The sequence below is a fragment of the Saccopteryx bilineata genome, chromosome 5, assembly GCF_036850765.1.
Source record: "Saccopteryx bilineata isolate mSacBil1 chromosome 5, mSacBil1_pri_phased_curated, whole genome shotgun sequence".
NCBI lineage: Eukaryota > Metazoa > Chordata > Mammalia > Chiroptera > Emballonuridae > Saccopteryx > Saccopteryx bilineata.
In genome coordinates, this window is record NC_089494.1 from 177,854,216 (window position 1) to 177,875,362 (window position 21,147).

Sequence of the window (21,147 nt, forward strand, 5' to 3'; positions counted from 1 at the left end):
GGTGGACCTCAGGGAGGCCTAGATGTTTTAAAGATCTGCCCCCAGCTCTAAACTGGAGGAAACCGTCCCTTGTACACCAATTGACCCCTCCCATGCACACCCAGACCTTGTAGATGTAGCCACAAACAGTGACTAGAATGGTAGCTCCAGACAAGTATCCTAAGGCCGGCTACACACAACGCCTGACATCAAACTGTACCCGACCCCACCCAAGTAGACCCAAACCCAGCACAACCAGTGATGGCCTTCAGATCACACTGGAACCTGACCTAAGTAGCCACACAAGTGGCATACACAAAGGGGTATTCAGGAAGGCACTAGACACCGTATCCTGCTGGGAACAACTCTGCTTCAGGGGCAGCCCCTGCACAGCAACTCATACACAGAGATTGAGGCTTGTCCTTAGTGGCCTAAAGGGTTAACTCTACCCATGAAAGGGCCAACAGCACTTAAGACTCAAGTACAACAGGAGGGTCACATAACCCCTAAGAAACATCCGTGGAGCACAGAGGCTCCGGTGAGCTGGAAAAGTGTACCACTACACCCAAAAAAGCACCTTCTTCATAAAGTCATCATAACTGGTTTGGGAGGCACAGCAGACCTACCAAGCACACAGAGACAAAATGGGAAAACAAGGAAATATGCCTCAAATGAAAGAACAAGAGAAATCCCCAGAAAAAAAAATTAAAAGAAATGGAAGCAACCAAGATACCAGATGCAGAGTTTAAAACTATGGTTATAAAAATGCTTAAGGACCTTAAGAGAAGAATGGATGATCTCAGAACTTAAAGAGATGATAATATTTAAAAAGGACATAGAAACTAAAAAAGAGAACCACTCAAAAATAAAAAATATAATATCTGAAATTAAGAATACACTAGTAGGAATCAACAGCAGGTTAGATGAAGCAGAGGATCAAATAAGCAATTTAGAGAAAAAGATAACAGTGGGCACCCAAACAGAGCATCAAAAAGATGAGAATTTTAAAAAATGAGGAAAGTATAAGGCACCTTTGAAACAACATTAAACATAACAACATCCACATCATATGGGTACCAGAAAGAAAAGAGAGTGAGCAAGGGGTCGAGAACCTATCTGACAAAGTAATAGATGAAAACTCCCTAACCCTGGTAAAGGAAAAATACACAGAAGTACAGGAAGCACAGAGAGTCCCAACCAACATGACCCCAAAGAGGCCTACACCAAGACACATCATAATTAAAACGCCAAAGGTTAAAGACAAGGATAGACTGTCTTAAAAAGCAAAAGTAAAACAAGTATTGTAGCAAAGAAGCTTCCATAAGGCTTCCAGCTGATTTCTCAACAGAAAACTTTAGGTCAGAGGGATTGGCATGAACTATTCAAAGTGAAATGTTAGAGGGTCTGTTTATGAAGAAGAAAGAAAAGAATAAATTAGCAGAGAGACGAACATAGGTATAAAGACTAAAATGGCAATAAATAAGTACCTATCAATAATAACATTAAATGTAATTGGCTTAAATGCTCTAATCAAAAGACATAGGATAGTTGACTGGATAAGAAAACATGACCCATACATATGCTGTCTATGAGAGACCCACCCCTGAACAAAAGATTCACAGAGACTGTAAGTGAAGAGATGGGAAAAAATATATTTGATGCAGATGGAAACAAAAGAGCTGGGGTAGCAATTATTATTTAAGTCAAAATAGACTTCAAAACTAAGGCCAGCATGACCTGTGGTGGCTCAGTGGATAAAACGTCAACTTGGAATGCTGAGGTTGCTGGTTCAAATCCCTGGGCTTACCTGGTCAAGGCACATACAGGAAGTAACTACTGCAAGTTGATGCTTCCCACTTCTCCCCCCTCTTTCTCTCTCTCTCTAAAAACAAAACTAAGGCCGTAACAAGAGACAAAGAAGGTCACTACAAAATACTGAAGGGGTTGATCCAACAAGAGGATATAACCCTTGTAAACATATATGCACCCAACATAGCAGCACCTAAATACAGGGGGTCCTCAGGTTACAACACATTTCCATTCTTACAACAGTGATGTAACCTGAATTTTGATGTAAGTCGAAACACATCCTCACCTAAGTCACTTACCTAGCCTAACACAGTTGTAAAATCATATTCTAGAACATAAAAACACTACTAAGACACAGGAAAAGGAAAAGGACATAAATAAACTGCACTGCGTTCTGCATATTTCTCCACCGCACACAACCAAACTAGTTCACCCACGTAGTCTGTAAGAACAGTGCTAACGGCACAAGCCAAAACACTCACATCTCAATTTTTTAAAGTTTTTAGGGGAGAGAGTGTTGTAAACTTGAAAAGTTGTATGTTGAGACTGTTGTAACCTGAGGAGCCCCTGTATATAAAGAAAATCTTGGTGGAAATTAAGAGAGAGATCAACAGCAATACAGTCATAGTAGGGGATTTTAACACCATACTGACATCAGTGGATAGATTTTTCACCCAAAACGTTAACAAGGTAAAAGTGGCCTAAAGTGACACACTGGATTCAATGGACTTAATTGATATTTACAGAGCATTTTATCCCATCGCAGCAGAATATATATTCTTTTCAAGTACATGTGGGACATTCTCAAAGGTAGACCACATGTTAAGGCACAAAATAAGTCTTAATAAATTCAAGAAAATTGAAATCATATCAAGCATCTTCTTTGACAACAATGATATGAAACTAGAAATCATTACAATAAAAAAAGCTGAAAAACATTCAAACACATGGAGACTAAATAGCATGTTATTAAACAATGAATGGGTTAACAATGAGATCAAGGAAGAACTCAAAGTTACCTGGAGACAAATGGCATGACCAAGTGGTGGCAGACTGGATAGAGCATCAATCTGAGACACTGACACAGGTTCAAAACTCCAAGGTGGCTGGCTCGAGCGCAGTCTCATATGGCTTGAGCATGGGCTCACCAGCTTGAGTGCAGGGTCTTCGACTTGAGCATGGGATTATCGACATGATTCCATAGTCACTGGCTTGAGCCCAAAGGTCACTGGTTTGAAGCCCAAGGTTGCTGGTTTGAGCAAAGAGTGACTGACTCAGCTGTATACCCCAGTCAAGGCATGTATGAGAATCAATGAACAACTAAAGTGACACAACTATATGTTGATGCTTCTCATCTCTCTTTCTGTCTATCTCTTTCTGTCTCTCTTGCTCTTGCTAGTTAACCCTTTGAGTAGTACAAATGTTCATGTACATCCTTGTGCTTCCTGGCAATCCAGAGTATGAGGTAATAAAATTTTTTATTTTCAAAATGTGTAAGGCAACATTAAAAAAAGGCAAATGTGGCCCTGGCTGGTTGACTCAGGAGTAGAGCATCAGCCCAGCATGTGGATATCCCAGGCTTGTTTTCCAGCCAGGGCACACAGGAGAAGAGCTCATCTGCTTCTCCACCCTTCCCTCCTTTCCTTTCTCCTTATTTCTCTCTTCCCCTCCAGCAGCCAAGGCTCCATGGGAGCAAAGTTGGCCCAGGTGCTGAGGACGGCTCCATGGCCTCTGCCTCAGGCAGTAGAATGGCTTCAGTTGTAACAAAGCAACGCCCCAGATGGGCAGAACATCGCAGCCTGGTGGGCTTGCTGGGTGGATCCCGGTTGGGCGCATGTGGGAGTCTGTCTTTCTGCCTCCCCGCTTCTCATTTCAGAAAAAAAAAAGGCAAATGTATGTTCTTCTTGTTTCCATACATTGGTTATTAAAGAAACATGATTTTAAGTTAATAATACTGTAACTGGAACTAATTTTATTTCTTGGAAATAAAAACTCACTCCTAGGGGTCAGAGAGCATGAAAAAAACTCACTAGTCAAAAGGTTAAAAAAAATGGAAAAAAGAATGTTACCTGGAGACAAATGAAAATGAACACGCAATAATCCAAAATCTATAGGACACAGCGAAAATAGTCCTGAGAGGGAAGTTCATAGCATAACAGGCATACCTCATGAAGCCCGAAAAATCCCCAATGAAAAAATCCAAACCTACACCTAAAATAATGAGAAAAAAACAACAAAAAATGCCCAGAGTAAGTAAGAGGAAGGAAATAAAGATTAAAGTGAAAATAAATGACATAGAGACTAAAAAATAATTCAAAAGATCAATGAAACTAAAGCCCGGTTCTTTGAAAAGATAAACAAGATTTCCATACCTTTAACAAAACTCACAAGAAAAAAAGAGAGAAGATCAAGTAAATAAAATCATAAATTAAAGAGGAGAAATAATAACTGATACCAAAGATATACAAAGAATTGGAAGAAAATGCTAGGAACAGTATATACCAACAAACTGAACAACTTGGGTAAAATAGATAAATTCCTAGAAGCATAAAATCTTCCAAAACTGAATCAAGAAGAATCAGAAAAGCTGGACTGATGGTTCGCAACTAATGATACTGAAGCCGTAATAAAAAAACTCTCAAAAAACAAAAGTCCCAGACTGGATGGCTTCACAGTTGAATTTTACAAAACTTTAAATAAATACTAACACCTATCCTTCTCAACTATTCCAAAAACTTCAAGAGGAGTTTTCTGAACTAGCATTATCCTAATTCAAAAACCAGATAAAGACAAAGAAAGGAAACTATACAACAATATCCCTGATGAACATAGATGCTAAAATCCTCAACAATATATTAGCAACCCAAATCCAGCAATACAATAAAAAGTTCATTCATCATAATCAAGTGGGATCTATATCAGGGACATAAGATTGATACAATATTTGCAAATCAATAAAACTATACATCACATAAACAAAAGGAAAGGTAAAAATCACATGATTATATCAATAGCTGCAAAAGCATTTGATAAAATCCAGCTCCCATTTATAATAAAAACTCAGCGAAGTGGGAATAGAGGGAACATACCTCAACATATTAAAGGCCATATATGACAAACCCACAGCCAACATCATTCTCAATGGGCAAAAACTAAAACTGTTTCCCTTAAGATCAAGAACAAAAGAGGGATGTGGCTTTCACCAGTCTTATTCAACATAGTACTGTCATTATTCACAGATGACATGATAATGTACATAGAAAAACCTAAAGACTCCACCAAAAACTACTGGAACTAATAAGTGAATTCAGCCAAGTAGCAAAATACAAAATTAATGTTCAGAAATCAGTGGCATTTTTATATACCAGTAATGAACTATCAGAAAGAGAAATTAAGAAAATGATTCCATATAGTATTGCAAAAGAAAATGTATTTAGGAATAAATTATCCAAGGAATTTAAAAAGCTATACTCAGAATATAGAATATTGAAGAAAAAAAATGAAGAAGATACAAATAAGTGGAAACGTATACTATATTCATGGATGAGAAGAATTAACATCATTAAAATGTCCATACTACCCAAAGAAATGTATAGATTTAATGCACTTTCTATTAAATTAACAATGGCATATCTCACAGATGTAAAATAAATATTCCAAAAATTTATATAGAACTAAATTGACCATGAATAGCATCAACAATCTTGAGAAAGAAGAACAAAATTAGAGGTATTCCACTCAGTGGTCAGCAAACTCATTAGTCAACAGAGCCAAATATCAACAGTACAACAATTGAAATTTCTTTTTTGAGAGCCAAATTTTTTAAACTTAAACTATATAGGTAGGTACATTCCTTATTGAGGTAGCACCCACACGTGGTATTTTGTGGAAGAGCCAAAGAGCCGCCTGTGGCTCGCAAGCCGCAGTTTGCCAATCAGGGCACTAGCTGATATCAGACTATACTAGAAGGCCATTGTAATCAAAATAACCTGGTACTGGCATAGGAACAGGTATGTAGATCAACAGAACAGAACAAAAAGCCCAGAAGTAAACCCACACCTTTTGGTATATTAATATTTGACAAAGGAAGCCAGAGCATACAATGGAGTAAAGACAGTCTCTTCAATAAATGGTGTAGGGAAAATTGAACAGATAGGTGCAAAAAAAAATGAAACTAGACCACCAACTTACACCACACAAGCATAAAGTCAAAATGGATAAAAGATTTTAATATATGGTAAGTCATGGAACCATAAAATTTTAGCAGAAAACATAGGCAGTACACTCTCGGACATTTTGTAGCAATATTTTTTGCTGATATGCTTTTCAGGGGCAAGAGAAACAAAGAAAAATAAACAAATGAGACTACATCAAACTAAAAAGCTTTTGTATAGCATAAGAAACCATCAACAAAATGAGAAGGGAACCACTGGTTGGGAGAACATATTTGTCAATGATACATCTGATAAGGAGTGAATTCCCAAAATGTGTAAAGAATTTTTACAACTCAACACAAGGAAAACAAAACAAAAATCAATTAAAAAGTGGGCAAAGAGGATATACAGATGGCCAGTAGTCATATGAAATAATGCTCAGCATCACTAATCACCAGAGAGAGGCAAATTAGAGCCTCAATGAGATATCACCTCACACCTGTCAAAAGAGCTACCACCAACAAAGCAACAAACAAGTGCTGGCAAGAATGTGGAGAAAGGGGAACCCTCCTGCACTGCTGGTAGGAATGCAGATTGGTGCCACCACTATGGAAAACAGTATGGAGCTTTCTCAAAAAAATTAAAATGAAAACTGCCTTTGAACTCAGCTATCCCACTTCTGGGAATATATCCAAAGAAACCCAAAACACTAATTTGAAAGAATATATGCACCCCTATGCTCATTACAGTGTTATTTACAATAGCCAAGATCTGGAAAAGCCCAACTGCCCACCAATAGGTAAGTGGCTAAAAAAGCTGTGGTACATTTATACAAGAGAATACTACTCAGCCAAAAAAAGAAAAAGGAAATCTTAGCTTATTAACAATTAACTTCTGGTCTAACAGCTACTGATAGGTAGTCATTTTAATGACAGGTAATAATTATGATATTTCTTTCAACTAAAACGGAATTTACAGAAACTGAGACATCTATTTTATCAAGTTAAAAAATGTTATTTTCAGCTTACTGTCATAAATTAAGTTATGAAACCTTATAGGATTTTGTTCACTAATATTTTACTTCATTAAAGTGAAACAGTATTGGTAAAGCACCTAGCATATGGTAGGTACTCAAATGTTTCTTTTCATTAAAATTTTTCATTATTAAAATTGCTTGCCTTTTAAAAAAAAGTATAAATACTTAAAACACTAGTGGGGTTGGTCTTACCAAATATCTAAAAGTTAAAACTTGAAATCTTTCATTTTTCTCCTCAACAGTAATTCAAAAATTGAAAGATATTTTTAAGACAAAGATACTCTCGCTACAATCAAAAGCAGCAAAGATCCTGGAGAAGGTAGAAACAACAGATATTATAAATAAAAGTTTCCAGACCTATTCTTTTCTTGATGTGGTTCTAATTTATTCTTTATTTCTAGTTAATTCTTATTCAAAATAAAACTATTTTTTTCTGTTTAAATGTTGGCCTTAAGGACCTTTAAAATGGACCATGTGTAAAGACAGCATGTATCAGTAACTTAGAGATGTAGGTATTAATATAGTTGATCATGTTTCATTTTAAATTTTCTTGGAGTCTCTTATGCAGGAGTGTGACTGAAGATAGAGTAAACCAATGGTGGAAATGATGTCAAGCATGAAATAGAGTTGAGTTTTCTAATTTATGCTTCTAAATATGCCCAGCATTATGAACTATTAAGAAGTATTACATTTCTATGTGATAATGGTTCTTAAAAAGTTATGCACATGACTTTAGTTAATCACTTTAAAAAGAATACTAGCATTGTTTTGACTATAAAAATATCTGACTTGACTATGATACAATTTTGACTTTTAAAAAATCATTAAGAAATTAATTCCACTTAACCATGTTTGTTCCCAGATGGAATTATCGTCCTGTTTTCCTATTTTCTTTCAAATAATGTTTCTTTTCAATATTAGTATGCACACCACACAACCAGAAAATGAACATTTGGAGGATAAAAACATCCAATCATCTGTAACTTCTCAGGTAAAAACTTAAAACTATACTGTAATATATGATATAAAAATTAACCTGATCTTAAAATTTATTTCTAAAGTTTGTTTATTTATTAGGTTTCTCATATGTCTGGTTAAAATATAATAAGTGGTCATGTTAAAATAGCTAGTTATAATAGGTTCTAAAAAATTACCAAAAGAAATATAAAGAAGAAAATTGGTGACTACATATTATTTTGGAACTAAAGTGGGCATATTTTAGGAATAAAGGAAACGTAGCTTATTATTTCTTGCCATACAGGAAAAACTCAGTAATTTAGACTACAAGAGATAAAGACAAATTTGAATTAATTAAAGTCTTGTACAGTATAAAGGGTGCAGCAAAAGTAGGTTTACAGTTGTGAGTACATGACACAGTTTATTTTTATATTATTACTTATTGTGTTATTTTCCATATGAACAACTTGTATTTGAAGAGATCCGAGATTTTTGCAAGTATATAGAGGAAGTCAGTAGACCTTTTGTTGTCCTAGTTTTACTAAATAGTAATTGCTCATATTAGAATTATAATCTTTTATATTTTAAATGGCTATTTCTATAGTTCTTAAAGGCCAAAAAGTTCTTCTTTTAAATATTTAAAAGATTTCAATTGATTTCAATTACTAATTTAAACTGATTTCAATTACTATTTTTATTTGTAAAGATGTCATCTTAGTCTACGTCAATTAATTATAAATTCTAAAATAATAAAACTTAATGTAATATGGTTTTACTGCAGATGACCTTTTACCTACCCAATCAAAATTCAACTTTGTCTTTACCTCGACCCTTTCATATAGTGACAGACTTTCTAAAAAGAGTCTCTACATCAAAACTTCAACCGATTAGTCATGATTAGGTTTAAAGAACTTTGATCTTAAAGAGCTACATAATTTGTTTACATTAGCTGCTATGGTGCCTCTGCTCCTTCGTCATTAAATGTTTCCTCTTCCTTTCCTTATTCTGTCAATGCTCTCTGGCCTTTGTTAACATTTCTTGTGACAATGTGATATTCTCTCTCCCCTGTGCTCGAAGACTCAAAGAATTATCAATACATTCAAAATGCTGGCTTCTAGTACACACATGCATTCACACACACACACACACACACACACACACACACACACACACACACACACCATGATGGCAGTAGGGCAGATTGAAGATCCCTGTTCCGGTGTTCTGTTTTTGGCGTGGGAAAAGCTTCTCAATATTCTCACAAACTGTTTTCCCCTAAACCAGCAGTTTCCTAATTAGACTATATACCATTAAAAGCTTGGACAATGGAAGTATACTTTTAAGCTATCTAAATATGTTGTCTATAAATAATAGCAAAAACATGAACCTTGACCTTCTGAAGATTTGATCTGTTTTTCTCATTTTTCTTTTAGTTATATAATTTTACAAATGAAATAGTCCATGCTGTTATATTTTACCTCCTTTCCAATTTAGTTTTCATTCCACAAAAGTTTTATCGAATAATCTATGGAAGTTAGATTAAGGAGGGACACTTTTAATTATTCTATCCATACTATAGGTTCATTTATTTAGTATATATAAATCACAAATGAAAATGGTGGGAACTGAAATCTTTAAAAGGCAAAGTCAAGATACCCTACAAAATGCACAGCTATGACATCCTCCATATGTCAATATCATATATTGATATAAAAAGCATGTATAGGCCCTGGCTGGTTGGCTCAGTGGTAGAGCGTTGGCCTGGCGTGCAGAGGTCCCGGGTTCAATTCCCAGCCAGGGCACACAGGGGATACACCCATCTGCTTCTCCACCCTTCCTCTTCTCCTTTCTCTCTGTCTCTCTCTTCCCCTCCTGCAGTCAAGGCTCCATTGGAGCGAAGATGGCCCGGGCACTGGGGATGGCTCCTTGGCCTCTGCCCCAGGTGCTAGAGTGGCTCTGGTCGCGTCGGAGCGACCCCCCCCCCAGGGGCAGAGCGTCGCCCCCTGGTGGGCGTGCCGGGTGGATCCCAGTCGGGCGCATGTGGGAGTCTGTCTGACTGTCTCTCCTCGTTTCTAGCTTCAGAAAAATACAAAAAAAAAAAAAGCATGTATAGACTTTTGTGTGTCTAATTCTCCAGGTTGACAGTAATAATAGGAGTTTAATGATGACATGTGGTAGTTTGTACATTCATAAAATCATTTGGAAAGTATATTTCTTAAAAGATTTCTTTGTTTTGCCTAATTGGTGGTGGCACAGTGGATAGAGCATCAATCTGTGATGCTGAGGTCCCAGGTTCAAAACCCTAAAGTTACCAGCTTGAGTGCAGGTTCATCCAGCTTGAGCATAGGCTCAATGGCTTGACTGTGGGATCATCAACATGATCCCAAGGTCACTGGCTTGAGCTGAAGGACATTGGCTTGAGCCAAGGATCACTGGTTAGGCCTGAGACCCTGGTCAAGAAACAATCAATGAACAACTAAAGTGATGCAACTACAAGTTGATGCTTCTCATCTCTCTCCCTTCCTGTCTCTCTCTCTCTCTTGCTGAAAAAATAAAAATATTTCTTTGTTTTACTTCAGATCCTCACAGAGAGTAATACTAGTGAACATGAAGAAACTAAGAAAATTATCTTCTCAGAAACAGAGGAAACAAAAGAACCACAGATGACAAAAAGAGCTTGTCCTCCACAAGGAACATTGAATAAATATATTACAAATGGTATGTGAAATAAAAAATGTGAATGGAGAGAAAATAAGAAATGTATTTGATAAATATTAAACCACAGGCCAACAAAGCCATAGCTTAATCAATGTACTTCAGATCAGATGATGATCAGCTCTGTTACCAGCAATATGTGGACAAAGAGGAAGTGTTCCCATGAATCTGTCAAAAAAATCAATTATTGTTTAACAGCTTTATGTTTTAATTTTCTATAACTTCTAATGTTAAATTTTGGAGATTAGAAACAGCATAAATGAAAAATATTTTATTTAAAACCTACTTTTCACATTTATTTTTACATTAGCTAAAAGGAACATATACTTCTGGCAATATTAAGGTTTTTAATAAATTAGGCCCCAAATTTTAAAACACCTACTGCCTTAAAAAGAGTTGGATAGGCCCTCGCCAGTTGGCTCAGTGGTAGAGCGTCGGCCTGGCGTGCGGAAGTCCCGGGTTCAATTCCTGGCCAGGGCACACAGGAGAGACGCCCATCTGCTTCTCCACCCCTCCCCCTCTCCTTCCTTTCTGTCTCTCTCTTCCCCTCCCGCAGCCAAGGCTCCATTGGAGCAAAAGATGGTCCGGGTGCTGGGGATGGCTCCTTGGCCTCTGCCCCAGGTGCTAAAGTGGCTCTGGTTGCGACAGAGCAACGCCCCAGATGGACAGAGCATCGCCCCCTGGTGGGCGTGCCGGGTGGATCCCGGTCGGGCGCATGTGGGAGTCTGTCTGACTGCCTCCCCATTTCCAGCTTCAGAAAAAAAAAAAAAAAAAAAAAAAGAGTTGGATAAAACTTGCTTTCCCACTGAAATTTTAAAGTATCTCATAGTCATGAAATATGTATGAAATTTTCTTTATTTTTTCCTAGAAATTCCACATGATTAAACTAAAGAGAGAGATTTTGACCCCAGAAGTATAGAATCTATCAAGAACAAAAATTATTTCAAAGTACAATGAAGGATAAGCAATTGAAGTTTTGAACTTTTAATTTCTTTTTTTTTGTTTGTTTGTTTTTTTGTTTAGTGAGAGGCAAGGAGACAGAGATAGACTCCTGCATGCACAGCCAGGGCATTGCTCTGCCTATCTAGGGAACTCTACTGAGTACCTGAGGTGGAGGCCATGGAGCTATCTATCCTCAGTGCCCGATGTCAACTTACTACAGTTGAGCCATGGATGCAGGAGGGAGAGAGAGAGAGAGAGAGAAAGAGAGAAGTGAAAGGGGGAGGGTTGGAGAAGCAGACAGGCACTTCTCCTGTGTGCCCTGACCAGGAATCAAACCCTGGGTTATCCACACATTAGGCCGACACTCTACCACTGAGCCAACCAGCCAGGGCCAAACTTTCAATTTCTTATTTGCTGCTTTGTAACTTTAAACTTTTAAAAGCAAATTTTATTAATTTTTTATTTAGTAAGGGTTACTTCTTAATTAACATCAGTATTTTTAAAGCACTGAATCTAAACTAAACTAGAATACCTGCCAGTGTAAGTGATTGGACTCCTTTGTGAATATAATTTCTGCACTTAGGTCTTACTGTGTGTGCCCATAACCCTACTTAGTGGGCAGTTTCTATAAAGCAGTTTTTAAGAGTAGAGCCAGGGCCTGTGGAAGAGAGAAAAATGTATTGGTCACCAAAGGTTTTCCACTGAGGTTAAGCACTGCAGTTTTCTCATGAATTGAGGAGTTTTATAACAACAGTTTTGAAACTATAGACTTACTTGGATCCATAGTCCATTTCTTTCTTTATTTTCTGTCAGTTTTAGTTTTGCAATTTTAGAGAAATTTATAGGAAAATGAGCTCCTGTGTTTCTATTTGACAAGGTTATTTATTCTGGTACTCTTTCAATTTCTCTGTCTCTCTTTCCCTCTCTCCACCACACATACACACACAGTATGTTCCCATGAAAGAAACCCTTAGAACAGCATATACTCTGTGTAGTAGAAACTGAGCTGCAATTTCTCAAGTCATACTTAATTCACTAATCCCACAGTGTAAACAAGTTAATTTAAAAAAGAATCTAAACTTTCAACCACATTTAGAAATCAGTCTCATCACTTTTAATCACACTATTTATATCCCTTACTTGGGAAGAGGCTTCCCTAGTCCCAAAAATGGTGGTTCTACAGCATTAGGTTTAGTAGGTTTTGGGTTATTACTCCTTTTTTGTTTCTTTTTAGTATGTTGAACTACTTATTTTTATGAAGCTCTTTTTCCTTTAAATAAGTTAAAGGAAAGCTTTATTGTACTCCCAACTATGATTTTCAAATACTCTTGGGGATTTTATTTATCCAATAAAATCTTATTATCAGTTTTATGAAATAAGAAGTGTTGGAAGTTTAGAGCTCAAGAGTACTATCTCATACTCTTCCAGATTCTGGTCCAGCTTCATCACTCCATCTAACAACAAATAAAATGCTGAACAAACTAAAAAATTCACAACTCTTAATTCCATCAAAGAAGTGAGGTTAGAGAGCAAACTACTTCCCTTATTCCCAAAAATTGGAAACAGGCTGGTGAATACAAAAAAACATAACTTCACAGAGCAGAAACCTCTATGGGAACCAGTATGAGGTCAGGAAAACCAAAACTGTAATTGAAATTGAGTGGAGGCTCAGTGTGAACAAGTCTGAGAGTTAAAATTCCATAAGAAGCGGGGGGGGGGGGGGACTCACTTTTGTCCAGGAGCCATTAAACAAAGGGACGAGGTAAGTAACCACAATGAAATACACCAGAATATTCTATTCTTCACACAGCCTGTCCTCAAGAGAAACTGTTTTATCAGAGCCTAGACTCCTTGGAGAAGAGAAATACCCAACTCCATTCCCTTGTAGCCATCCTGTGTAACCTAAAATGATAAGAAAAGACCTGAGAGGCACTAGTGAAGTTTACAGCCCAAGGGCACAGGATGACTAAAAGACTGAGACCTAATCATAGGACTATAGAAAGCTTCCCTTCCCACCACACCTGACCACCATATACCAAAGGTCCTTTTATCCAGGACATCATGATCACCTTTAAACAAAAATATATACAATATATTCAAAGGAAAAAGAAAAAACAAAACAAACAAAAAAGCAAGTTTGAAGACACAGAGAAAACATCAGAGCCAGACCAGACATAGTAAGGATATTGGAATTATCAGACCATTAATTCAAAAAAAATACTATGGCTGATATACTAAGGGCTCCAATGGAAATGTGGACAACATGTTAGAATAGATCAGTAGTGTATGCAGGGAGATGGAAATTCTAAGAATCAAAAAGATATGTTAGAAATTAAAAGTACTGAACAAATACAGTGGTACCTTGAGATACAAATTTAATTCATTCTGTAACCGAGCTCTTAAGTCAGTCAACTTGTATATCAAACTGCCGATATTGGACCCATGCCCCAACGCGCCAACTAGCGGCAGTTTCCCGAATTGCGACTCGTATCTCGGAATTTCACTCAGATCTCGAACAAAATTCACAGCTCGTATCTTAAAAATTTGTATGTTCGTCTGTTCATATCTCAAGGTACCACTGTAATGCATCTGATGGGTTCATTAGTGGACTGTACACAGCTGAAGAAAGACTACCTGAACTTGGGGATATTTCAATAGAAACTTATAAAGATGAAAAGCAAAGAGAAAAAAAGGTGGAGAAAAAGAAACAAATAGAATATCCAAGAATGGTGGGACAGTTATAAAAGATGTAACATACTCATACTCAGAATACAAGAAGAAGAAAGACAAAAAGCAACAGAGGATGTTTCAGGCAATAATTTTCCCCAAATTAATAGCAAATAGCAAATCACAGATCCAGGAAGTTCAGCAAACATGAAACAGGTATATTATACTTAACCTGCAGAAAATCAAAGATAAAGAAATCTTGAAAGAAGCCAGAAAAAAAAATCGTTACCTATAGCAAAGCAAAGATAAGAATCACATCTGACTTACTTATCCTCAGAGATCAGGTGGGCAAAAAGATAGTGGGGTGAAATATTAAAGTGTTAGGACAACAAAACCATACCAGCATAGAATTCTGTATCCTATGAATTATCAAAAGTGAAGGAGAAATAATGACTTTCTCAGATCAACAAAACTTGAGAATTTATTGCCTTGTGAAGGTATAAAAAGAAGTTCTTCAGAGGGAAGATAATGAGATAAGTCAGAAACTCAGATCTACATAAGAAGGAAAACATTCAGAAAAGAAATAAGTGCAGGTTAAAAACATTTTATTTTTTATATATATATATATTTTTTTGTATTTTTCTGAAGCTGGAAACAGGGAGAGACAGTCAGACAGACTCCCGCATGTGCCCGACCGGGATCCACCCGGCATGCCCACCAGGGGCGACGCTCTGCCCACCAGGGGGCGATGCTCTGCCCCTCCAGGGCGTCGCTCTGCTGCGACCAGAGCCACTCTAGCGCCTGGGGCAGAGGCCAAGGAGCCATCCCCAGCGCCCGGGCCATCTTTGCTCCAATGGAGCTGTGGCTGCGGGAGGGGAAGAGAGAGACAGAGAGGAAGGAGAGGGGGTGGAGAAGCATATGGGCGCTTCTCCTATGTGCCCTGGCCGGGAATCGAACCCAGGACTTCTGCACGCCAGGCCGACGCTCTACCGCTGAGCCAACCGGCCAGGGCTTTTTTATATTCTTAATTGATCAAACAGATACCAGTTTGTTTCAAATAAAAGCAAAATATATTAACTGATAGGTAATTATAGCTAATGCATAAATTAAATAACTGATACCAATGATACAAGAAACAAGAAGAAGAATTTGGGAATACTTAGTTATTTATAAGGTACTTACACTACCTGTAAAGTGGTATAGTGTTATTTAAAAGTATACTTGGGTTAGTTGTAAATATATATTGCAAAATCTAGGGCAACTACTTAAAAAAATAAAAGAAGTATAATTGACGTGCTAAAAAAAGGAGAGAAAATGGAAGTATATAAAATAATCAGTACAAAAAGCAAACAAGAATGAAAGTCAAAAACAGAAACAAAGAACAAGGGCAATGAGTAGCAAACAGTAACAGACATGGTAGATATTAATTAACTATATCAATAAACTTAAATGTCGGATGACGTCAGAGTAATGGCGGAGTAGGAAGCGATACCGATAAATCTCCCCCAAAACTCAACAAGATCTTCAACCAGAAACAGAAAAACCTATACTTGGAGCTTCCAGATTCTTCGCAATACACCCAAAGGTATGATTGAGTGAAAAATTGGCTAAATATATAACCAAACCCCGAAGGAAATAGGGAGTAAGAAATGCTCCGCCTTCCTCACTAACCTAAACAGGGCGGCTTTCTCTGGTAACTGTGAATATAGAAACTGAGGCGGGCAAAGGGGGTGAATAGATCCAGGCCGCCGCAGCAAAAACGGCCGAACCAGGCTGTGGCTCAGAGATCCAAGCCGAGGAAAATCTGATCCTGTGGCAACCCGGGCAATACAAGCTAACACTCGCGCCAAACCCAAACAAAGAAAGACAAGCGGAGCGGCCATTTTACCCGGTCTCCTGGTCGGTGCGCAGTTAGTGGAAGAGAGATTTCTTCCTAAGCCGCGGAAGTGGGTGCCCGTGTTGCCCCACGGAGAGGCAGGGTCAGAGGCCTTTCTGTGGGCTGAGGGCAGAGTCCCTGGGCAGCCCCAGCGCCCTGGGAAAGCCACGCACGGGAGGGAGTGAGAACTACTTCCAACGGTGGAGATTTTCCGTGCTGGTGAGGGTTTTACTCAGAGGGAACCGCGGCCGGCCTCATATCCTGGTGTGCGCGCGCAGATAAGGAGTGAGTGATTCCTCCGAGTGCCTCGGCAGTGCGCGCCCGTGTTATCGCACAGAGGGGCAGAGTCAGGGGCCTTTGTGTGGGCCAAAGCGGAATCTCGGGCCGCCCCAGCGCCTTGCAAAAGCCGCACACGGGGACGGAGAGAGACTCATTTCCAACGCTGCAACTTTTCCCTGCGGTTGGGGGTTTCACTCAGAGCGTGAGACTGCTGGCCGGATATCCTGGTTGCAGACAGTGAGTGAGAGTTTCCTCCAAGCGCCCCGGAAGTGGGCGCCCGCTTGTGTTACCGGACAGAGTGGCAGAGCCAGTGGTCTTTGAGTGGGCGGAAAGCCCACCTGATTATGCTAGCAGCTCTGACTGACTGAGCCTTACCCAGAGCCCTGTGCTGAGTGGAAATAGAGTGGGGAGTTGCCAGCAATTTGAGCCTCTTACTATCCAGGCAGAGGCAGCAGCAACCCCATACCTGGACTATCAGGCTACTAATTGAGGAAGGAAAGACTAGGAGAAAGGCTCCAGGAACACGGACTCTCTCACTGTCGGAGCCTATAAATGCTAATGAGCCTCAACTCCCAACGAGAATAAAGCATAATACATGACATTGCCATAGAGACTTATCAACTGCAAACCTCTACCTGAGCGTGCCAAAGGGGCAGAACCCGGGGTACAGAGTCACCGACCAGGAAGAGGGAGAGAAAAGAAAAAGCAAGAAGATAACCTCTCAAAATCAAGAATAATCTGCAGACTTTATAACCTATCCCATTTTATTATATTTGTTCGTTTCTCTTATCTTCATTCTTGAGACTTTTTTTTCCTCCTCCAATTTGGCCGATTAACTCTCTACCGGTCTTACTCTCTCCTCTCCTTGAACTACACTACCCATAAGTGTTACATCTCCCATTATCATTTCTCTTCTCTTCCTTTCTCTCTATGAGGGTTGCACTCCAAAACCCTTAACTCTTTCTCTCTCTCTCCTTTCTTTCTTCTTCTTTTAGTGGTTCCCTCTTTTTTTCTCTCTCTCTCTTTCTTTTCTCCCTCTATATTAGTTTCTTCCTTTCTCCTTTACATCTCCTCTCATTCAAACCTCAATAACAAACAAATTATCTTATCTGGGACTCAAACCTATGTTTGTGGCATTTTGGGGGGTTTTTACTTCACCTTTTTAACTCAATAGCAGTGCTCCCATCCCTGGCTCTCCATATTATCTAGTTCTTGTTCCACTAAATACAATAGTAAGTTTTTAATTTGTCCCCCCATTTTTCCATTTTCCTCTTATTCCTCTCATCATAACTCTTAGAAAACCAACACCTAAAAGCAAATCATTTTATTCTTGACCCAAATTTTTTCCTTATTTGCTTTTTGTGGGTCCATACGCTCTTTTTTTTTTCTTTTCCTTTTTTTTTTTTCTTTCTCTCTTTTTTGCCCCTTTATTACTTTTCCCCAATTCAGGCCCTCCATCACAGGCATTGTTTGTTATAACTCACAGTCCACCACAAGATTTTCTCAAGAAAGAGGGGAGAGGAGAGGAGAGGAAAAAAAGAGGGGGGGAATAATTTCCTTTTTTTAAAAATTTTTATTTTATTTTTCTTTATTTCATTATTAATTTTTTTAAAAAAAACAACTCTTTTCGATTTGTTATTTTTTTATTTTTTTTAACTTTTTATTCTTTATTAAATCTCATTAATACTATCAACAAAACCACCCTCAGATGCCATTAAGGAAAAGAAAATCGAATATCATGGATACAAAAGAAAGAGAGGTAACACAGCTAGATGAGGAAAAATCTATGGAGAAAAAATTTAATATATTGGAAACCTTGGAGCTAAATGACAGAGAATTCAAGATAGAAATCCTAAAAATCCTCCGAGATATACAAGAAAACACAGAAAGGCAATATAGGGAGCTCAGAAAACAACTCCATGAACACAAAGAATATATGTCCAAGGAAATTGAAACTATAAAAACAAATCAAACAGAGATGAAAAACTCAATCACGAGCTGAAAAACGAAGTAACAAGCTTAGCTAATAGAACAGGTCAGATAGAAGAGAGGATTAGTGAAATAGAAGACAAGCAACTTGAGGCACAACAGAGAGAAGAAGAAAGAGACTCAAAAATTAAAAAAAATGAGATAGCCCTACAAGAATTATCTGACTCCATCAAAAAGAATAACATAAGAATAATAGGTATATCAGAGGGAGAAGAGAGAGAAAATGGAATGGAGAACATACTTAAACAAATAATTGATGAGAACTTCCCAAGCCTGTGGAAAGAACTAAAGCCTCAAGTTCAAGAAGCAAACAGAACTCCAAGTTTTCTTAACCCCAACAAACCTACTCCAAGGCATATCATAATGAAATTGACACAAACCAACAGCAAAGAAAAAATTCTCAAGGCAGCCAGGGAAAAGAAGAATACAACATATAAAGGAAGGCCCATTAGATTATCATCAGATTTCTCAGCAGAAACTCTACAAGCTAGAAGAGAGTGGACCCCAATATTTAAAGTCCTGAAAGAGAGGAACTTTCAGCCACGAATACTATACCCATCAAAGCTATCCTTCAAATACGAAGGAGAAATAAAAACATTCACAGATACAGAAAAGATGAGGGAATTTATCATCAGAAAACCCCCACTCCAGGAATTACTAAAGGGGGTTCTCCAATCAGATACAAAGAACAAAAAAAAAACAGAGCCACAAGTAAAAGCTCCAAGAAGAACACAATAAAACCAAATTTAAACTGTGACAACAACAAAAAGAAAGAGGGGGAGAAGACGGAGATTAACAGTAGCAAAGGACGATGGAGTGCAAAAGTACTCACAAAATAGTTCGCTACAATGAACAGGGTAGGGACCCTTTTCATTACTCAAAGGTAACCACCATTGAAAAAACCACCACAGAAGCACATGAGATAAAAAAGATAGCAACAGAGGAAAGATGTATGGAATACAACCAAATAAAAACAAAAGATAGAAAAACGAAAGAGAAGGATCAAACAAGACACAAAACTAACAGAAAGCAAGATATAAAATGGCAATAGGGAACTCACAAGTATCAATAATTACACTAAATGTAAATGGATTAAACTCACCAATAAAAAGGCACAGAGTAGCAGAATGGATTAAAAAAGAAAATCCAACTGTATGCTGCCTACAGGAAACTCATCTAAGTAACAAGGATAAAAACAAATTCAAAGTGAAAGGCTGGAAAACAATACTCCAAGCAAATAACATCCAAAAAAAAGCAGGTGTAGCAATACTCATATCGGATAATGCTGACTACAAGACAGGAAAAGTACTTAGAGACAAAAATGGCCATTTCATAATGGCTAAGGGGACACTGAATCAAGAAGACATAACAATTCTTAATATATATGCACCAAACCAAGGAGCACCAAAATATATAAGACAGCTACTTATTGATCTTAAAACAAAAACTGACAAAAATACAATCATACTTGGAGACCTCAATACACCGCTGACGGTTCTAGATCGGTCATCCAAACAGAGAATCAACAAAGACATAGTGGCCTTAAACAAAACACTAGAGCACCTGGATATGATAGACATCTACAGGACATTTCATCCCAAAGTGACTGAGTATACATTTTTCTCCAGTGTACATGGATCATTCTCAAGAATTGACCATATGTTGGGCCACAAAAACAACATCAGCAAATTCAGAAAAATTGAAGTTGTACCAAGCATATTTTCTGATCATAAAGCCTTGAAACTAGAATTCAACTGCAAAAAAGAGGAAAAAAATCCCACAAAAATGTGCAAACTAAACAACATACTTTTAAAAAATGAATGGGTCAAAGAAGAAATAAGTGCAGAGATCAAAAGATATATACAGACTAATGAAAATGACAATACGACATATCAGAATCTATGGGATGCAGCAAAAGCAGTGATAAGAGGGAAGTTCATATCGCTTCAGGCATATATGAACAAACAAGAGAGAGCCCAAGTGAACCACTTAACTTCCCACCTTAAGGAACTAGAAAAAGAAGAACAAAGACAACCCAAAAGCAGCCGAAGAAAGGAGATAATAAAAATCAGAGCAGAAATAAATGAATTAGAGAACAGAAAAACTATAGAAAAAATTAATAGAACAAGGAGCTGGTTCTTTGAAAAGATCAACAAAATTGACAAACCCTTGGCAAGACTTACCAAGGAAAAAAGAGAAAGAACTCATATAAACAAAATCCAAAATGAAAGAGGAGAAATCACCACGGACACCGTAGCTATACAAAGAATTATTGTAGAATACTATGAAAAACTTTATGCCACTAAATTCAACAACCTAGAAGAAATGGATAAATTCCTAGAACAATACAACCTTCCTAGACTGAGTCAAGAAGAAGCAGAAAGCCTAAACAGACCTATCAGTAGAGAAGAAATAGAAAAAACCATTAAAAACCTCCCCAAAAGTAAAAGTCCAGGCCCTGACGGCTATACCAGCGAATTTTATCAAACATTCAAAGAAGACTTGGTTCCTATTCTACTCAAAGTCTTCCAAAAAATTGAAGAAGAAGCAATACTTCCAAACACATTTTATGAGGCCAACATAACCCTCATACCAAAACCAGGCAAGGATGGCACAAAAAAAGAAAACTACAGACCAATATCTCTAATGAATACAGATGCTAAAATACTAAACAAAATACTAGCAAATCGAATACAACAACATATTAAAAAAATAATACATCATGATCAAGTGGGATTCATCCC

At 37.8% G+C, this 21,147-nt stretch overlaps 1 protein-coding gene across 2 annotated transcripts in view; it reads left to right on the top strand.

The window, feature by feature from the left end:
* SLC9B1 (solute carrier family 9 member B1) overlaps positions 1–21,147 on the top strand; it is a 100,107-nt gene that overhangs the window by 13,965 nt on the left and 64,995 nt on the right. For both annotated transcript variants that reach the window (XM_066233476.1, XM_066233475.1), the window contains exons 3-5: positions 7,221–7,297; positions 7,900–7,969; positions 10,515–10,653. In XM_066233476.1, coding sequence (XP_066089573.1) covers positions 7,901–7,969; positions 10,515–10,653 — 208 coding nt within the window. In that variant the 5' untranslated portion in view covers positions 7,221–7,297; position 7,900. The remainder of the gene's footprint in view (positions 1–7,220; positions 7,298–7,899; positions 7,970–10,514; positions 10,654–21,147) is intronic.